Source organism: Lepus europaeus, chromosome 13, assembly GCF_033115175.1.
Source record: "Lepus europaeus isolate LE1 chromosome 13, mLepTim1.pri, whole genome shotgun sequence".
Classification (NCBI taxonomy): Eukaryota; Metazoa; Chordata; class Mammalia; order Lagomorpha; family Leporidae; genus Lepus; species Lepus europaeus.
Window position 1 is genome coordinate 12601293 of NC_084839.1, and position 22227 is coordinate 12623519.

At 37.8% G+C, this 22227-nt stretch overlaps 1 protein-coding gene across 1 annotated transcript in view; it reads right to left on the reverse strand.

The window, feature by feature from the left end:
- Positions 1–22227, reverse strand: part of NBAS (NBAS subunit of NRZ tethering complex) — a 427776-nt gene that overhangs the window by 227406 nt on the left and 178143 nt on the right. The window contains exons 27-28 of the mRNA XM_062208974.1: positions 18334–18396; positions 16803–16925 (exon numbers count right to left, since the gene is read on the reverse strand). Coding sequence (XP_062064958.1) covers positions 16803–16925; positions 18334–18396 — 186 coding nt within the window. The remainder of the gene's footprint in view (positions 1–16802; positions 16926–18333; positions 18397–22227) is intronic.

The following is a 22227-nucleotide window of genomic DNA, read 5'->3' on the forward strand; positions in this document are numbered from 1 at the left end:
TCTGCAAAGAGGGATTGTTTGAGTTCTTCCTTCCCAATTTGTATCCTTTTAATTTCTTTTTCTTGCCTAATAGCTCTGGCTAAAACTTCCAGAACTATATTGAATAGCAGTGGTGAGAGTGGGCATCCCTGTCTGGTACCAGATCTCAGTGGAAATGCTTCCAACATTTCCCCATTCAATAGGATGCTGGCCGTGGGTTTTTCATAAATTACTTTGATTGTATTGAGGAATGTTCCTTGCATACCCAGTTTGCTTAGAGTTTTCATCATGAAAGGGTGATGTATTTTATCAAATGCTTTCTCTGCGTCTATTGAGAGAATCATATGGTTTTTCTTCTGCAGTCTGTTAATGTGGTGTATCACGTTGATTGTTTTGCGAACGCTGAACCATCCCTGCATACCAGGGATAAATCCCACTTGGTCTGGGTGGATGATCTTTCTGATGTGTTGTTGCATTCTGTTGGCCAGAATTTTATTGAGTATTTTTGCATCTATGTTCATCAGGGATATTGGTCTGTAATTCTCTTTCAATGCTGCATCTTTTTCCGGCTTAGGAATTAAGGTGATGGTGGATTCATAGAAAGAATTTGGGAGGATTCCCTCTTTTTTGATTGTTCTGAATAGTTTGAGAAGAATTGGAGTTAGTTCTTCTCTAAATGTCTGGTATAATTCAGCAGTGAATCCATCTGGTCCTGGGCTTTTCTTTGCTGGGAGGGCCTTTATTACTGTTTCAATTTTTATCTCAGTTATAGGTCTGTTTAGGTTTTCTATGTCTTCCGGGCTCAATTTAGGTAGGTTGTATGTGTCCAGGAATCTATCCATTTCTGATAGATTTCCCTGTTTGCTGGCATACAAGTCCTTGTAGTAATTTCTGATGATTCTTTTTATTTCTGTGGTGTCTGTTGTTACGTTTCCTTTTTCATCACTGATTTTATTGATGTGGGTCTTTTCTTTTTTTAGTTAGTTGGGCCAATGGGGTGCCAATTTTGTTTATTTTTTCAAAAAACCAGCTCCTTGTTTGGCTGATTTTTTGTAATTTTTTTTTTTTTTTTTTGGATTCAATCCTGTTGTTTTCTTCTTTGATTTTAATTATTTCTCTTCTCCTACTATATTTGGGTCTGGTTTGCTGCAGATTTTCTAAATCCTTGAGATGACTTGAAAGCTCATCTATTTGGTGCCTTTCCAATTTCTTGATGTAGGCACCTATTGATATAAACTTTCTTCTTAACACTGCTTTTGCTGTATCCCATAAGTTTGAATTTGCTGAGACTTGCTTTATGGCCTAGTATGTGGTCAATCCTAGAGAAGGTTCCATGTACTGCTGAGAAGAATGTAAATTCTTAAAGTGTAGGATGAAAAGTTCTGTAAATATCTGTTAGATCATTTGGGTTATAGTGTCTTTTAAATCTACTGTGTCCTTGTTGATCTAATGTCCAGTTGATCTGTCTATCTCTGAGAGTGGAGTATTGAAGTCCCCCAGTACTATTGTATTGGAGTCTAAGTCTCCCTTTAGGTCCCTTAACAAATCTTTTAAATAAACTGGTGCCCTGTAATTAGGTGCATATACATTGATAATCATTATATTTTCCTGTTGAATTGATCCCTTAATCATTATATAGTGCCCCTCTTTGTCTCTCCTAACAGTTTTTGTGGTAAAATTTATGTTGTAGTTTAATAAAAGTGGAGTTACTGTAGCCTCAGGAAAAGGCTCAGGAAAAAACTGCAGAGGAAACTCTTCCGGATCTAGTGGATGTGACACGGAGGACCTACGGCAAGAGCAAGGTCGCCCACTGCATGGAAGCTGAGCCGCAGGAGCAGAGTAGTCGCAGATTCTGCGCGCCAGCGCTGGAAGGGGAGGTGAGACAAAAACCTCGGTAACCCGAGACATTGGCAGGGAAAGGCAGAAAGAGCCTACGGGGAAGGAGGCATGAAGCCCCACTGGGGAAAGTTCAGCAGACTGACTGGAGGAGAGAAAAAAACGAATAAATAAGAGGAACCTGCGTGGACACTAGCCTCTCTCTCCACCCACCTTACAAAGCCGAGCAAGACAAAGAGCAGGCACCATTTTGCATATGTAAAGCGGCACCCGACATTAGCCAAGCAGAAAAACCTGACTCTGGTGGGGGAGAAATAACAGGAGGTTAAGACCTAATGAAAGTGTGGAGCTAATGAACTGAGACTATGAAAATCTGAAGGGGGGCGAGAGAACTCACTGAGTACACAAACTTGGTAACCTGGGCAACCTGGTGAGATACTGCTGAGAAATTTGAGACCACACTGAGGGCTGCATAAACTCTTTGTGTGGTCCCAGGGGTAGATCAGACGATTAGCACAGGGGCCAGATTTCATACATCAACTACCCTCAATTCCACTCAGCTGTGTGGAATTACTTCCCAACTGAGTCAAAAAAAAAAAAAAGAGAGAGAGAGAGAGAGAGAGAGAGAGAGAACCAGCAAGAGAATAATCTAAGTGAGTCACCTTTGACACACCCTTAACCCTGAGGAACCAAACAGAGCTCTCTGGCCACACCCATCACAGCCTCTAAGGATCTATCAAAAGCAGACAGTCCACTTAATCTAGAGTCATAGTATAATGAGAAAAAACGCCACAGCAAAGAAACCAAAGAATATCCAATATGCCAAACAACAAACACAGAAACTGAGGTAACAAGAACAAAGAAGACACTATGATGCCCCCAAATGAAAAAGACACCCCAATTCCAGGTTATGAAGATTATGAAGATGCTGAGATAGAAGAAATGCAAGAAGCGGATCTCAAAAAGTTGATAAGAACATTAAGAAGTTCTCAAAAACAAATTCTTGAACTACAGAAATCCTTCATGGACAAGATAGAAAATCTCTCTCATGAAAATGAAATATTAAGGAGGAAGCAAAATGAAATGAAACAACTAGTAGAACATGAAACTGTGATACTGACGAGAAATCATAATGAAATGAATAATTCAATAGATCAAATGACAAACACATTAGAGAGCCTTAAAAACAGAATGGGTGAAGCAGAAGAGAGAATATCGGACTTAGAAGACAGAGAACAGTAAATATCAGTCAAAGAAGAGGAAATTAGAAATCTGAAAAATATTGTCGGGAATCTACAGGATACTATTAAAAAACCCAACATTCGGGTTCTAGGAGTTCCTGAAGGCATGGAGAGGGAGAAAGGATTAGAAGGCATTTTCAGTGAGATACTAGCAGAGAACTTCCCAGGTTTGGAGAAGGACAGAGACATCCTAGTACAGGAAGCTCATAGAACCCCTAATAAACATGACAAAAAGAGATCCTCACCACGACACGTCGTAATTAAACTCACCACAGTGAAACATAAAGAAAAGATCCTAAAATGTGCAAGAGAGACAAGTCAGATTACTCACAGAGGAGCTCCAATTAGACTCACAGCAGAATTCTCATCAGAAACCCTACAAGCTAGGAGGGAATGGCGAGATATAGCCCAGGTACCAAGAGAGAAAAATTGCCAGCCCAGAATATTATATCCTGCAAAGCTCTCATTTGTGAATGAAGGTGAAATAAAGACCTTTCACAGCAAACAGAAATTGAAAGAATTTGTCGCCACTCGTCCAGCACTGCAAAAGATGCTTAAAGATGTGTTACATACAGAAACACAGAAACACAATCATCAATATGAAAGAAGGTAAAAGGAAGGAAACCTCACAGCAAAAGATCACAGGAGTCTCAAAGCATATATTAGAAAATATATTTGGCAAATGGCAGGGCAAAGTTACTACTTATCAATAGTCACATTGAATGTTAATGGCCTGAACTGTCCAGTTAAAAGACACCAATTGGCTGATTGGGTTAAGGAATAAAACCTTTCTATTTGCTGCTTAGAAGAAACACATCTTTCCAACAAAGATGCATACAGACTGAAAGTGAAAGGCTGGAAAAAGATATACCATGCCATCAGAAATGAAAAAAGAGCTGGTGTAGCCATCTTAATATATAGATTCCGCTTTCTTACATCAGGAAGATTATCCTAAAGCAGAATCTATAAAAACATCCCCCTCTTTCAAGTAAGTAAAATAAATCTTAAAAAAAAAAAAAAACTGCCATGCAGAGAGACAGAAGGACCCACCAGCTAGCTGCACATTGTACATGGACCAATGAGAGAAGACTGGGATGTGATGGGAAGGACTGGGCTCAAGGTGTAAGCCCATTCAGAGAATCCATGAGAAAGACCAATTTATTTGAACTGATGCCAAATATTAAAATGCTGATTAACAGAAAAGAAGAAAAAACATTCCCCACTTTTTTACTACACTATTCAACAAAGGTAAATGTATCTGAGATTATTAAAACTTTATGTGGCTTTTAAACACCACACACTAATTTTGTTTAGTCACAAACTATATATATATATATATATATATATATATATATATAATAAGCTCTACTTTGTAATCATGATTTCTGTTTGTCTTCTAGTATTAAAGTTTCACACAATGACTCTCATCTCAAAAAGGGAGGATTCTTCTTTGTTTTGTCTTATGTTTGCCAAATGCCAACTATATGATGTTTTTCTCCTTTTCCTTTGAAAATTTATGTTATTGGGGTCAGTGCTGTGGCACAGAAGTTTAAGCTTCTGCCTGCAATGCCAGCATCCGAAATGGGCACTAGTCCTGGCTGCTCCACTTCCCATCCAGCTCCCTGCTAATATACCTGAAAAAGCAGTGGAAGATGGTCGAAGGAGACCTGAAAGAAGCTCCTAGTTGGCCAGTGCCTTGGCTCACTAGGCTAACCCTCTGCCTGCGGCACTGGCACCCCGGGTTCTAGTCCCAGCTGGGGCGCCAGATACTGTCCTGGTTGCCCCTCTTCCAGTCCAGCTCTCTACTGTGGCCCAGGAATGCAATGGAGAATGGCCCAGGTACTTGGGCCCTGCACCCGCATGGGAGACCAGGAGGAAGCACCTGGCTCCTGGCTTCCGATCAGTGCACCGCGCTGGTGCCGGCTGTAGCAGCCACTTGTGGGGTGAACCAACAGAGAAAGGAAGACCTTTCTCTCTGTCTCTCTCTGTCACTGTCTAACTCTGCCTGTCAAAAAAAAAATTAAAATTAAAAAAGAAAAAAAAAATGCAGCTCCTAGCTCCTAACTTTGGCCTGGCCCAGCCCCAGCTAGTGGGGCCATCGGTGGAATGATGCAGCAAGTAGAAGATATCTCTCTATTTCTCTCTTCTGTAACTCTGCCTTTCAAATAAATAAATAAATCTTTTTTTTAAAAGAAATATTTTTTATTTTATTTTATTTTATTTATTTGAAGGGCAGAGCAACAGGAGTGCAGGAGGGGGAAGGTAGGGAGAGACATCTTCCATGTTCACTCCCAAAGTGGCCACAATAGCCAGGTCTTGCTCAGGCTGAAGCTAGGCACGAGGAAATTCATTCAGATCTCCCACACAGAAGGCAGATTACCAAGTACTTGGGCCATCTTCCACTGCCTTCCCAGGTACAGCAGCAAGTTGCATCAGAAGCAGAGGAGCCAGGACCTGAACTAGCACTATGAATCTGGATACCAGCACTGCAAGCAGTTTTAATCAGCTGTCCCCCAACATTAGCTCCCATGATGGCTCTTTTCTATGCTTCATTTATTGTAAAATGCCCTCAAATATCATCAGTATCTAGAAGTGTTATGCATTTAAAACAGAACAGATACTCTGTATCTGTATATTATTACAATGGAAAAGTATGGAATTGAGGTTATTTCCATTAATAAACTTTCTTTTGGGGAAGGTGTTTGATGCAGTGGTTAAAGCACCACTTCATATTACAGAGTCTGGGTTTAAGTCCCTGCTCTGCTCTCCGTTCTGGCTTTCCACTAATGCACAACCTTGGAGGCAGCAGGTGATGGCTTAAGTGGTTGGGTTCCTACCACCTAGCAGGCAGAACCTGATTGAGTTCTGGACTTCTGGTTTCAGCTTGCCCAAATCAGCAGTTGCAGGCATGTGGGGGAGTAAACTAACAGAGGGAGATCTCTTCTGTCTCTCTGCTTTTCAAATAAATAAAGTTAATAAAAGAAACAAATAAGTTTAAATATTCTTTAAGGTATTTTCTACTAAAACTTCTAATAAACATGTAATTTCCCTATGGCATTTTATATTTACAAAATGGACAACTACTCTTGTTGCATTTGTAGTAAGGCATAAGAGGATTTTTTTTCAGCATACAAACACACAAAACAAACCAATATATTCCAGTTTATTCCAGGATAATCCAATGAAATGATTCCATTAGTTTTAATTTGGCATGTGAACTCTTGGTGAACTTCAGATTTGGCTTGTAGGCACAGAAGTAGCAGCATGTTTAGTGAACTGAGAGTTCACCTTGTGACAGCTTGATAAAATCAACCTAGGCATTGTCTAACTGAATTCAAGTTCTCACAGCTCAGCTGGAAGCCATCAACACTGGGACAGATGGTATTAATGTTCCTCACACATGGCTACCCATAAGTAAAGGTTCTGATTAAAATAAATTATAACACATTGTTTGAAACTCCCTTTTTTCAGAATATACCAAGTAAATAAAAATCAAGAGTAAAATCTGAAGAAATTAAACAAAAGTTTGCAAATTAACAGTGAAATCCCTGACATAAACATACTGTTAGTTATAGCTTTAGAAAGGTGGTAGATTTCCAGGAGGAAAAAGTACTTTTCCCAAAATGGTAAAGCTTCAAGAGACTCAATGAGATCTCTCCCTATTTAAAGTATGCATTAGAATATTCCTTAGGCTTCAAAGGGCCTAGGGTTTAAGCTGTCACTTGAAATGCCTGCATACCAGATTGATCTGCCTGGCTTTGAGCCCCAGCTCCACTCCTGAATCCAGCCTCCTGCTAAAGCAGAACCTAGGAGGCAGCAGTGATGGATCAAGTAGTTGTATACCTGCCACCCACATGGGAGATTCCAATTGAGCTTCCCACTCCTAGTTTCATTCTAGCTTAGTTCCACATATTGCAGGAATTTCGGGAATGAACCAAAGAATGGGAGCTCTCTATTTCTCTGCCTTTTAAATAAATATAAACAAATAAACTTAAAAAAAAAATAGGAGCTACAAGCTACTTAAAAAACAAAGAATATCTTACAAGTATTGAAGACCAGGTCATGGTAACACACATAAATATCGAAGATATATTTCCAGTTAACTAATTTGGGAACAGGAGCCATATTCTAAACTATATTCTTAAGTAAACACACGGTTAACTTAAGGAACTCAGTGGAAATGTGGTAGATAAACTAGCAACATTGTAAGTCTTGCTTTCCTAATGAAAAGCAGGTTCTAGAGTCGAGTCAGCATGATCTCGGAAATATTAACCACCCATTTATAGCTAGAAAGAAACCTTAGGCTATAAATATTTAAAAAAAATTATTCAAATAATAATCATTGAGAGAGAGCCATTGAATGGAAGTTCCCATTTGAAGTGTACAAAGGCTATACCACTAGCACTGGAAAACTCATGATCTAGAAGGAACTTAAAGCACATATGTTAATAACTACATTTTACTGTTGCAAGAGAGGAAAAGATGCATATAGTAATAAGAAAAGTAGATCTGAAATGCTAGAGAAGTTATAGGAAAGAGAATCCAATAATGCCTGTAGAAGTCAAACAAGGCTTCCAAAAAGTGATGGCATTTACTCACAAAATATAGGAAGGAATATGCATTAATGTCTTGTTACCACTGGATTTTATTATTCATTCATTCATTCATTTGGATTAAGTTGTAACACTAATCCTAAAAATTAGGTAGGAAAAGTATGCTAAAAAAGTTCTTGAAAAGTTATTTAATCCTACTGTCAGTGAGCACCTAATTTCCATATGAGTGAGAAGGCTCTTCCCCCAACCTTCTTCACACTCCTTATTTGTCCAAAAGGCAGAGTTAAGGAGAGAGAGAGAAAAAAAAATCTTCCATACAGTACTTCACTTCTCAAATGGCCACAACATCCATCTCTAAAGCCAGGAGCCAGGAGCTTCTTCCAGATTCTCACATGGGTGCAGGGGCCCAAGGACTTGGGCCATCGCTATTGCTTTCCCAGGCCATAGCAGAGAGCTGGATGGGAAGTGATCAGCTGGGCCTTGAATCAGTGCACATTTGGGTTGCTGGCAGCATAGACCGTGGCTTTACCTGCAACAACACAGCACTGGCACCCCTCTTTACTCTCTTACATGAGGGTTTCCAAACGTTTATGTAAATTTCACATTCTATTCTGATTCCATTCTTCCATGAACTTTTTGATGTCCTTTCACACAAGCTTCGAGAGTGACTGATCCAGAATCCAGCCTTCCCATATATGCCATATCGGCAGTCCAACTCAGACTTTGTCAGCCTTTACAGTTACCATCACATCAGCATCTCCACCCAAAGTCCCACAAGCACTTCAAGTCACATTTTCTCTTTGGGTGTTGGCTATATTCCTACCCCAAAAAACTCTTATAATAGGTGAAAAGATTTCTAGTTTCATTATCAACCAATTGGATATTATCCACTTTGAAATGTAACTCAAGTCTGTTGCAAATTTTTCTATAATTTACTAGTTTTCCCCAAATTTCATAAGTACCCTTCTTCATAAGCCTGATATCAAGTATAACAATTATAAAAGTGTGTCAAAATCCATAAAAATGTTAATAAAGTATTGTAACGAAGAATTCAAAAACAAATTTAAATTTAAGAAAGATAATAACTGATGACTTCACTTTTCTACTCTGTATTGTAACTGGTTTTAAATAAACTTCAAAAGAAGAACTCAGCAAAACTGCCACTTTTAGAAGAATAAATTATCTGCCTTAAGTGGTGAAAACATAGAAAAGCAAAATTAACATAACTAAAAATGTTCTGGCTTATCATTACTATCCTTTTACTTGAAAACACTGAATATCTGCCAAGCTAGAAGACAAATCTTACCTCAGCAGGACAAAAAAAAAAAATTAGAAAAACTGAAAACAGTGTTCAAGATTTATGGGATAATATCAAACAGCCAAACATACGTGTCAAAGGAGTTCATGAAATTACGGAAGGAGAGAATGAATTAGAAGGCCTACTCAGTGAAATAATAGTAAAAAACTTCCCTAATTTGGAAAAAGATAATGACATCCAAGTACAGGAAACACACCGAATTCCTAGTAGACATGAACAGAAAAGTTCTTCACCAGGAATAGATTATAATCAAAATTTCAACAATAAAATATAAATGTTCTAAAATACACACAACAAAAATGCCAGATTACCTGAGAGGATCCCCAACTAGGCTAACAGCTGATGTCTCATCAGAGAAACCCTACAGGCTAGGAGAGAATGGGGAGACATAGTCCAAATCCTAAAAGAAGAGAAAACCATCAAGCCAGAATACTATACATTGCAAGGTTCCCATCTATAAATGAAGGTGAAATAAAGACCTTACAAAACAAACAAAAAATTCCAAGAAATTCTCACCAGTTCTCCAGCCTTACAAATGATTCTGAAGAATGCGTTTCACACAGAAACAGAGAACAATAATCATTAATATGAAAGAATGTGAAGACAGAAAATCTCCTAGTAAAAGCACAAAGGAAGTCCAAAGCAAACAACAGGAGTATGGTCATTACTTATCACTACTGACCTTCAATATGAATGGCCTAAATTCTCCAATTAAAAGATAAGGACTGGCTGAATGGATTAAAAAACAACACCCATCTATTTGCTGCCTACAAGAAACACACCTCACCAACAAAGAGATACACAGAATGAAAGTGAAAGGTTAGAAAAAGATACTCCATGTGACTAGAAAGCAAAAATGAGCAGGTGTAGCCCATCCTAATATCAAACAAAATAGACTTCAACACAAAAACTGTTAAGAGAGACAAAGAAGATCATTATGTAATCATGTAATGATTAAGGGATCAATTCAACAGGAAGATGTGACTATAGGAAATGTATATGTACCCAGTGTCAGGGCACCTGACTATTTAAAACAAATGTTAGAATTTAAAGGGAGATATAAACTCCAACGCAATAATGGAAAACTTCAACAAACCCCTTTCTTTTTTTTAATATATTCTTTTTTTAAAGATTTATTTTATTTATTTGAAAGACAGAGTTACAGAGAGAGAGGTTTCCATCTGCTGGTTCACTCCCCAGATGGCTGCAACAGCCGGAACTGCGCTGATCTGAAGCCAGAAGCCAGAAGCTTCCTCCAGGCCTTCCACATGGGTGCAGGGGCCCAAGGACTTGAACGATCCTCTACTGCCTTCCAAGGCCACAGCACAGAGCTAGATTGGAAGTGGAGCAGCCAGGACCAGAACTGGCTCCCGTATAGGATGCTGGCACTTCAGGCCAGGGCTTTAACCCATTGTGCCACAGCACCAGCCCCCAATAAACCACTTTCACCAATGGACAGATCAACTAGATAGAAAATCAACAAAGAAATAACAGAGCCGATCTACACTGTGAACCAAATGGACCTAACTGATATCTACAGAACATTTTATTCCACAGCTACATAATACACACTGTTTTCATCAATATATGGAAATTTACCTAGGATAGACCATAGGCTTGGCCATAAAACAAGTCTCAGCAAATTAAAAAAAAAAAAAAAAAAACCTTGAAATCATATAAAGTATCTTATCTGACCTAAAGGAATAAAGCTGGAAATTAACAACTTAAGAATATCTAGAAAATATGTAAACATATGGAGACTGAACAGCATTCTCCCTGAACTCACAGTGGGTCATGGAAGAATTCAAAAGGGAAATCAAAATATTCCTAAAAACAAATGAAAATGGCAACATAACATATCAAAACTTATGGGATACAGCAAAAGCAGTATTAAGAGGACACTTTATAGTAATTAATTCCTAAATCAAGTAATTGGAAAGGCATAAAATAAATGATCTAACAATGCACCTCAATGGTCTAAAAAACTAAGAATAAAGCAAACTGAAAATTAGTAGGAAGAAAGAAATAATTAAAATTAGAGAATAAAGGCCGGCGCCGTGGCTTAACAGGCTAATCCTCCACCTTGCGGCGCCAGCACACCGGGTTCTAGTCCCGGTTGGGGCGCCGGATTCTATCCCGGTTGCCCCTCTTCCAGGCCAGCTCTCTGCTATGGCCCGGGAGTGCAATGGAGGATGGCCCAAGTCCTTGCGTCCTGCACCTGCATCGGAGACCAGGAGAAGCACCTGGCTCCTAGCTTCGGATCAGCAAGATGCGCTGGCCGCAGCGGCCATTGAAGGGTGAAACAACGGCAAGAAGGAAGACCTTTCTCTCTGTCTCTCTCTCACTATCCACTCTGCCTATCAAAAAAAAAAAAATTAGAGAATAAACAAAATTGAAACCAATAAAAACAATTCAAGAGATCAGTGAAATGAAGAGGTGGTTATTTGAAAAGATAAACAAAACTGATACACCATTGGCCCAACTAACCAAAAGAGGTAAGACCCAAATTAATAAAATCATAGATGAAAAAGTAGATATTACAGTGGATACCACAGAAATTTTTTTTAAAAAAATCAGGAATCACTATAAACAGCTATATACCAAAAAGTTGGAAAATCTAGAAGAAATGGGTAATTTCTGGACACATACAATCTGCCAAAATTGAGTTATGAAAACACAGAAACCTAAACAGACCAATAACCAAATGGAGACTGAATCAGTAATATAAACCCTCACAACAAAGAAAAGCCCAGGACTGGATGGCCTCATTGCTGAATTTTTACAAACCTTTCAGAAACTAATTCCAATTCCTCTCAAACTATTCAAAACAATTAAATGGGAAGAAATCCTACCAAACCCCTTCTATGATGTCAGCATCACCTTAATTTAAAAATCATAAAAAGATACAACAAAGAGAACTATAAACCAATGTCCTTGATGAACACAGATGTGAAAATCCACAGCAAAATACTAGCTAATCAAGTTCAACAACATATCAGAAAGATCATGCACCTGTATCAAATGGGAATTATCCCTGGTATGCAGCGATGGTTCAACATATGAAGATCAATAAATGTGATACATCACATTTGAAGAATAAAAATCATTTGATTATCTCATTAAATGCAGAGAAAGTATTGGATAAAATACAACATCCTTTCATAATAAAAATCATAAGCAAATTGGGTTCAGATATAACTTTCCTCAACAAAACAAAAGCAATATATGAAAAACCCAAAGCCAGTATCATATTGAATAAGGAAAAATTGGAAACACTTCCACAAAGATCGGGAACCAGATAAGGATGCCCACTTTCACCACTGCTGTTCAGTAAACTTTTGGAAGTTTTAACCAGAGCCATTAGGCAAGAAAAATAAATCAAAGGGATATAAATTAGAAAGGAGGAAGTCAAATGACCTCTGTTTGCAGATGACACGATTCTACACATAAGGAAACCAAATAACTCCACTAAGAGACTACTGAAACTCATAACAGAGTTATGAGTTACCAAACTCTGTTATGGTAAAGTGGCTAGATATAGAAGCAACACACAAAAATCAATAGCCTTTGGATACACAGGCAATGCAATAACTGAGAAAGAACTTGAGAGATCAATCCATTTCACAATAGCTACAAAAATTTAAATACCTTGGAATACATTTAACCAAGGATGTGAAAGAGCTCTACAATAAATTTATGAAACATTAAAGAAGAAATGGAAGAAGATACAAAAATATGGAAAAATCTTCCATGTTTGTGGATTGGAAACAATAATTTGAAAATAAATCTACTATATACTCAGCCATCCCACTCCTGAGAATTTACCCTAACAAATGAAAACAGCATACAAGTGAGTTTTTCCTACCCCCATGTTCACTCCAGCTCAACTCACAAATCTAAGATATGGAATCAACCCACCTGAACATTAACTGATGAGTGGATAAAGAAAGTGGGAGCTGGTACAATGGTGTAGAAGGTTAAGCCTCCATCTGCAGTGTGGGCATCCCATATGAGTGCTGGTTTGTGATCCAGCTCCCTGCTAATGTGCCTGGGAAAGCAGCAGAGGATGGTCCAAGTCCTTAGGCCCCTGAAACAATGTGGAAAACCAGAAGAAGCTTCTGGTTTCAGGCTTCGGATCAGCCCAGCCATTGCAGCCATTTTGGGAAGTCAATCAGTAGATGGAAGATGAATTTCTCTCTCTCTCTCTCTCTCTCTCTCTCTCTCTCTCTCTCTCTCTTCCTCCCTTTCAAATACATAAATCTTAAAAAACTAAAAAAGGAAAATGTGGTATTTATATACTATGGAATACTATTCAGCCATAAAGAAGAGTGAAATCCTGTTTTTTGTGACAAAATAAACATAACTGGAAATCATTATGTTTAGTGAGATAAGCCAGTCTCAAAAAGACAAATACCACATGTTTTCTCTAATAATGTGGCAGTTAATAAGAATGCAAAGAAAGTATAGGAATGAAGCAGACATTTTGTGATATGACTGTTGTTTTTAACCCTTGTTTAACCCTGTAGAACTGTGGTCCTCCTTTTTACTTGTTGACTATTATGGTTTGTGATACTATTATGGTTGTGATATTCACATTAAGCCTGTGAATATAGAAGACATCAAAATTATGTCTCTACAAAAACTGATATAAGGAGGAGAGGGGAGAGAGGAGGGATCTGTGAGGAAGGGAATGTGGTTGCCTTTTTGGAACTATATCTATGGAATACATGAAATCTGTTCTCTTTATATTAATTTTTAAAAAGGTAAATAAAAAAGAAAAATGTTATCTCAAAAATAATAAATTAAATATATTTTAAAAAAGAAAACACTGAATACTTAAAAATTAATGTTATATGCTGTTTTAAGCAACAAGAATAAAAATCAAGTAAGACATTCATGAAACAAATTTTTATCAAGCAGCACAACAAATACATCTGAGCAACATTTATTCACCAGTCACCATGTTGAGACTGAACAAAAATTCTACGCTTGAATAGTTCTCAATTTAATATATACATATTAAATATACATATTAAATTGAATTTTAATTGGCAATGCAAGAAAAGAGTACCTTTTTACTACTGAATCTTGCAACCAATAAACATGATATATCCTTTCATTTCTTTCATTTAATTGACCTCAATTATATTTTATAATTTTCGTATGGATACTTGTACATCTTATTTTAGATTTATTACTAGGTATTTGATGCTTTGATTGTACTACGAAGTTTTAAACTTCATCAATCATCAGGGAAATGCACATTAAGCCCATAAGAAAATGCCTTATACTACGAGACAAAAAGTGACAATCAAGTATTTGTGAAGCAGTGAAGAGACAGTAAGTCTTAGACACTGCTGAGGAAACTTAACAGCAGGACAACAACAATTCTGAAACACAGTTTTATAGAATCATCTGCAGCTGAACTCAGCACATCCCTTCACTTAGCAATTCCACTCCTAGGCAGGTACTAAATTCAGAATATGTATACCAAAAATTGGGTTATTCACATAACTATTACTAAACAGGAGAAACTGAGAAATAATCCTAATGTACACCAAGAGAGAACAAAGAAATAACATGTTATATTGGCAAAATGGAATGTTTTACAACAGGAAGAATGAAAAAATGAATGTATACCAAACAAGAACATGGATGAATCTCACAGATCCAATGTTCATGGGCAGAAGCTACACATAAGAGTATACTGTATAATTCTATTTATATAAAATAACAAAAAGACAAAGTCAATCTATAGTGTTTTGAAGAGAGTTAACGACAGGGAAGATATAAGATTATAGCTGAAATTACTACTCTGCAATCCATACACCCTCACCTCTCACTCTACTCAGTTACCATACACATGAATAGCTTCCTAATTTAGCATCCCAAACTTCTGACTGAGGGTTTCCCCTACCAAAGTGGCAAATGTAGTTATGCTGGGAGTGTGAGCATATTGTATGATCATTTTATGAAAATGTATTGAACAGTACACGACTTGTACACTTTACTATATAGAGAGAAATAAAACAGAGATAACAAGAGTGTGGAATCAGGACCAGAATCCATGTCATCTGATTCTCAAGTCAAGTATTCTAGGGAGGGGAAAAAATGAAAGTAAATACGTGCTACCATTTCCCCATGTGATTTCCTTACAGGAAATTAGAGGAAATGAAGCTGCAGTTTAAGAGAGACTTCCACTTCCAAAATAGATCAAGAGAATGGATTAACTCGCCAGCCTGACACAAGGAAAATACTGAGCACCAGGCCATGGAGTACAGCAGTTCCTGTGAGACAAAAACAAATTAGACTGTCCCAGCCTACTGTCTTGACACAGCTTCCAAAAGAAGAGAGAAATTTAGGCAGAGATTTGTGGACCCTGACCTGAGGAAGCAGAACTAAGATTCCAGAGAAAGCAAAGCAGACACAGCATGCAGGACAAAGTACCAAAGCACTGCTAGGAACTCAAAGATCGGCAGAGTCCCCACAAGTAGTCAGAGGAGCACAGGTCAGTGCTTACCTGTGATCAAAAGCACCTGAGCCCAGGGAAAGAAAAAGAGGAAAAAGAAAAGTGTCCGGCTCACACAGGCTGGGAAACCTAAAAAGCACCGGCATCAGGTAGTCTTACGTAAGCCATGTGGTAACTAGCCTGAGAAGGTGTACTTCTCCAGTCTCACTGAAGGAAAACTTATTGTGTCCCAGAAAAAAGTAAAAAACATCTATGAAAATAGAAAAGTAGGGAATACTTATTCTTTTTATGGAATAACATGTTGCCCTATTCCAGAAGTGAAAATTAAAAAGCCAATTAGATTTTGAAGAACCAAACAAACCAAACAAACCCAAAGAATATATTAGAACTTAAAATTCATAATATCTAGTATCCAACAAAAATTACTAGTCATGTAAATAAATAGGTAACTATAACAATAATGAAAATATCATTTAAAATAATCCAGGTTTTACAAGGACAAAGAAGATATATAGACAGCAAATAAGCACACCAAAGAACAGTCAACATTATCACTCATTGGAGAAACATAATTACAATCAAACTTAGATACTACTACCTACCTGTTAAACTAACTAAACCTAAAATACTGATCATATCATGTGTTGATGAGGATGCAGAGTGATTGGGACTCTTCCACAGATTGGTTAGAAAGTAAAAATATACAAATACTTTGGAAAACAGTTGAGCTGGCATTTTTTTAAGGTAGTCATCCATATAGTATATGATCCTGCCATTCTACTCACATGTATTGATCTAAGAGAAAGCAATGCACATGTCTATACAAAGTCTTACACATAAATACTCATAGCAGTATTATTTGTAAAAGTCAAAACTCAAAACAATACAAATTTTCATCAACAAGTGAATGGATAAATATGGTATGATACATCCATACAATGGAATATTACTCAGCAAATTAAGAGGATTTAACAATTGACCCATGATACCATGTGGATGAATCACAACATACATTGGGTAAAAAAAGCCTAATGAACAAAAAGAATTAATACTGTATGATACATTTATACAAAATTCTAAGATATGCAAAATAATATAGAGAGGGACAGAAAATAGATCAATGACAGCCTGGTGAGTAGACAGGAGCTTGATAAGGAGTAGGTGGAAAGAGATTTTAAAAGAGCAAGAGAAAACTTTGAGGGGTGAAGGACATGTTCATTATCATGATTACAGTGACAGTTTATGAGTCTACATGAATATATATGAGCACATATATCAGAACCTATCAAAATGCATATTCCAAAATACGCAGCTTATTGGTCAATTATAACTCAATGAAGTTTTTCAAAACAATGAAAAACAGCAATACATTTTAAGAAGCATACATAATTTTGCTTATTACTCACTTCCGACCCGTGTGTCTGGTCAATCTAACCATCAGCTTGCGAGCCTCCTCTGAGCTAGACTGAGTGTTTTTAACAAACGAAATCGGTTTCTCTAGTCCATGTTTTTCCAAAAGCTCTGATACACTGTAAGTGAAAGAAGAATTAGTTCAGATCTGGCTGCCAAAGAGTCCAATCTAAGAAACTTAAGCAACCAGTAAAACTGGTTTGAAAAAAAAAAATTTTTTTTAAGTAGTATGACCTAATTTAACAATTAAATAAATTCACAGCCAAAAAAAGGTTCATAATTGTATATCAACTCTTATTCTCCACCAATGACTTTATTAAAATACACTTGGCTTAAGTAACATATTAAAAAGGTCATGACTTACCTTTGTATCAAAACTTTTTTTTTTTTTTTTTTTTGCAAATTCCCTATACTCTAACAGCATGAAAAAATGTAAAACAGCAGTGGACCTTAAGTATAGTAGTTTAGATGTCCATATTCCATATTGGAATGCCTGAGTCCCAGCTCTGCTCTCAATTCCAGCTTCCTGCTGATGCACACACTGGAAGAATGCAGGCAATGGCTCAAGTGATTGGTTCCCTAACACCCATGTGGGAGTCCTGGACTGAGTTCCCAGCTCCTGGCTTCAGCCCGGCCCAACCCCACCCATTGTAGGCATCTGGAGAGAAAGTAAACTAACACAGAGAAGACTGATTGATATCCCTTTCTTTCTCTCTCTCCGCCCTCAAATAAGAAAAATAAATAATAATAACTTTTGAAGAAATTTTTAGTCAGAAGTCCCTTAATTTGAATGAACAATATTTCTAATTGCTACACTCAAAATCATTATACTTTACTAAACATACTACCACTACTAAAGTGTAATTGTCATCTATAAGAACAAAGCTTGTTATTATAAAAACTTTGTTGTGAACACAATACTTTCAAATTATACAAATATACTTACCAATAAAAAATACTAGTCAACAACCCCAAACTTTCTAAATGGCAGATTAAGAATATTTTCATCTCCAGAAGGGATTAGCATTTCATTTTCACAGTAAAGCATATTACTACAGAATTACCTGAAGGTTCTTGCGTAATTTTACATAAACCAAATAGTTAATCAAATGCTCTATGTCCCCCCCAAAATATTACGAGAACAACAAATACTGTTTGTGGATAGCTGCAATTACTGCAGCAGAAAATAACATTTCATGGGGGCCCAGTATGTGTGCGAGACTAAAATGCGTAATTTAATATGAATTCCAAAATCTCACGAGTTAGATATCATAGATGAGAAAACCCTCAGCTAAAAGACCACACAGCTAGTAAATGATACCTAGATTAGAGCACAGGTTTATCAGTATTCAAAAACCATGTTATTATTCTGCCACTCAGCTATTATGAAGTAGCAGAGCCCTTCGAAGAGAATTCAACAAACATGAAGCCAAAGTGGAAACAATGACCAAACAGGCAGACTTAACATAACATTTCTTGGACAGACACCCTTAATCAGCACTGAAACAAAATGGTCATTTTTCTCACCTGAGAATTTGTTCCAATTGGTCTACCATGTCATGAAGAGTTGTGGTTACCTCTGTCTCATGACTAAAGAATTAACAGAAATACATTAAAATTAAATTTTAGTAAAGAGTTTTAAATAAAATACAAAACTCAAATAAGTGGGTGGGGGGATGATGTTGCTCTTATTCTTAAGACAGAACAATACCATTCAGCTAAAATGTAGGTTTTCTCTCCCAAAATCATTCAGCATGTTTCAAGACTCAAGAAATTCAGATTAAAAATATTAGAGTAAAGAGGCTAGCATTGTGGCACAGTGGGTTAAGCCATGCTGCTTTCCCAAGCACATCAGCAGGAAACTGGATGGGAAGTGGAGCAGCCGAGACTCAAACCAGCGCCTACATGGGGCGCCAGCATGGCAGATAGTGGCTTCACCCATTACAGCACAGCTCTGGCCCTTGTTACATTTTTGTTGAGAAGAAAAACCGTAAAATCATTTTTATCAGCCCATGAAACAGATTAAGAAGAATGAGTCTGAATGTTGGCTTCCTCCGAGGCCTGTCTATACCACCTGTGGTGACCCAAGGAGTTTCCAGCAGTTTTCAAAGTCTATAAACTTGGAGGAGTTTGTCCACATAATCATTCCCTGTGCATTAAAGGAATGACATCTACTTCAATATAAAGGAACCATGGAGAAGGATACCCATCAGATAGACAATCCCAAGCAGGCTATGGTGATAAAAAGCAAATCCTTTCTGAGGAAGTCAGCGGACAGGGGACTAGGAGAAACTCTACCATGAAAAATACAAACTAGGCCGGCGCCGTGGCTCAACAGGCTAATCCTCCGCCTTGCAGCGCCGGCACACCGGGTTCTAGTCCTGCTCGGGGCGCCGGATTCTGTCCCGGTTGCCCCTCTTCCAGGCCAGCTCTCTGCTGTGGCCAGGGAGTGCAGTGGAGGATGGCCCAAGTGCTCGGGCCCTGCACCCCATGGGAGACCAGGAGAAGCACCTGGCTCCTGCCATTGGATCACCGCGGTGCGCCGGCCACGGCGGCCATTGGAGGGTGAACCAACGGCAAAGGAAGACCTTTCTCTCTGTCTCTCTCTCTCACTGTCCACTCTGCCTGTCAAAATAAAGAAGCCCAAATAAAAGCCCCAGCCTCCACATGGAAAAATAAGTCTCCTAGTTTAAACAAAAAAAACTTCATTATTTTCTAAAACTGTCAATATTCCCTGGTTTAATCTACTGATCAAGTAGTCAGTGTAACTTGCAAAGATCACAGTATCTTTTTAAACCAATCTTTAGACTTTGGATTACAAAAATAAATTGGGTATATTCCACTTAAAGTACTTCAATAGGTCATTCATCAGAACTAATTCCCATTAACATACTCAATCGAAAATATTTCTAGGGGTAAGTTTTGGCCTAGTGGTTAAAATGCCAGTTACAATGCTCACATCATATACATGGAGCGTAGGTCTGATACCCAGCTCCAGCTCCTGATTCCATCTTTCTGCCAGTGTGGTCCCTAGAAGGCTGTAGGTCAAGCAATTGAGTTCCTCTCATCCACACAGGAGACCTGGATTGAGTTCCCAGCAGTAAACTGGGTGTCACTGTGTGCATTTGGGGAGTGAATAACACAAGGGAGTTGTCACTCTACCAATCTGTCTCTCTTACAGATTAATGAATTTTTAAAATCAGAAGTATTTTAAAATTATTACTATGTAGCTGTATGATAAATAGTTTTCATAGGTATTGAAGAATTCCATGGGGCCAGCACTATGGTTTAGTGGGCTAACCCTCTGCCTGTGGTGCTAGCATCCCATATGGGCAACGATTCATGTCCCAGCTGCTCCTCTGCTGATCCAGCTCTCTGCTATGGCCTGGGAAAGCAGTACAAGATGGTCCAAGTGCTTGGACCCCTGCACCCCTAAGGAGGACCCAGAAGAAGCTCCTGGCTCCTGGCGTCAGAGTAGTCTAGCTCTGGCCAGTGCAGCCATATGGGGAGTGCACCAGTGGATGGAAGATCTGTCTCTCCGTCTTTCTGTCTGAACTGTACCTCTCAAATAAATAAATGAAATCTTAAAAAAAAAAAAATTCCATGTACTTCATCTGTCAATTAGCATTCACAAACATAAACAGTAAAGACTATCACAACCAGATGCAATATGCTGCCTAGGTAAGATGCACAAAAATTCTTTATTCTTTTCTTAAATGGGAAATACATGCACATATACACACACAAGGCAAAGTCGCAGAAAATGCATATTATGAAAAACTATGCATGGCTTTCAAAAATATTTCATACCAAAATAATCTTTTAATTGCATTTTATACCAAATTCTTGAATTCATATACACTGTCTCTATGGTTTGCATTTGGTGAATAATGACTTTAACCACTAAAAATAAGTAACTAATCACTAGAAGTATATACACTGCACTTGTTTTATTTTTTATTTAATGAAGGGTTACATTTATGATTATAAAGTAAACTGAAAGTATGTCTCTGAAAAAATTAAAAGAAAAATAAGAAAAGAAGGAGAGGGGATGCTGGGTGCAAGGAAGGGATGGTGGGAAGTATTATGTTCTTAAAACTGCGTATATGAAATACAAGAAATTTTGTTCCTTTTATATAAAGAAAAAATTTTAAATTGATAACTGATATTAATGCCATTTGATTTATTTGAAAAACAAAATACAATTTGTTTATCTTAAAACACTACACACATGAATTAGAACACAATGAGTTGGCTTCATTGATTAGGAACAAGAGGAAGCATACAGCTGAGTGAAGAACCATCATTGCTCATCTGACCCACTGAGGAAGAAACGCCTCACCATGTCCCTCTGTGGTTGATGCTAAGGAGGGGCTTCTGCATCTGTGCCAACTGGGGAGGAGCAATGTGACTACTGACACTGACACCTCTGGGCTGCACTGGTTAAAATTATGAGTAATGGCATTCTACAACAAAACCGTTAATACAATGCAGTTTTGCTGCCTACTGAAGAACATGTGTCAGAGGCACACTGCCATACTCTGCTGCTGCTTACTGAGGATCTTACGTAGCCTGCAGTCACACTGACACATGTCTGAGAAACAGGAAAGGATGTGGAGTGCACTCTACTTACCTTTCCCTACAGGAAGAACACCAAGCCCAGACTGAGCAAAGGGAGACATGAAGCACTACTACAAACTCCAGGTACCTTTACATCAATGTGCTAAGGCACTGATTTCTTCCTAGCGGTCAGTACTTGGAACTTTGATGAGGAAAGATAGGTGATGGGAATCTACAAACTACCTACACATCTGTAACATAATATACAGACTCTGATTACAACCCTGTCCTCATCCCCCCAAAATATATCCAAAATAAGATAAGACTAACAATCTAACTGCAAACTAAAATGAAGAGGCTTGAGCTTGTCCAAACATTTTTGACTATTCTAAACTTATTCAACCAAGGAGGAAAATTGGAAGATTACACAGTAAGGAAATTAACTCATGATAACATGGTTTGAGAGTCTCACCAATATAAATGTCCTCTTCTGACCATTTTACAGGGAGGCACACTCGGAAACAAGCCTACACTCTATAAACACAAGACTTCCAATCAGCTTTTAGTATCTTTACCATTAATCAATGGTCAAGAACCACTAAACATGGAAGACAGTCCCTAAGAGTAAAGATAGAAACACAAAACAGAATATGAAAACTCACTGAACAAGGTGGGGTTGGAGCAAACAGAACAGGAGGATATGTATCAATGCATCTGTAAAAGAAGACTAGCAAACAAGAAAATTCTCATTAAGTGAATAAGCTCTTGGAATTTAAACTAAAAGCAGAAAAAAAGTTTTAAGATTTACAGGACACGTTAGAAGATAAAATTGAAGAAATCTCCAGGATCATTTAACAAAAG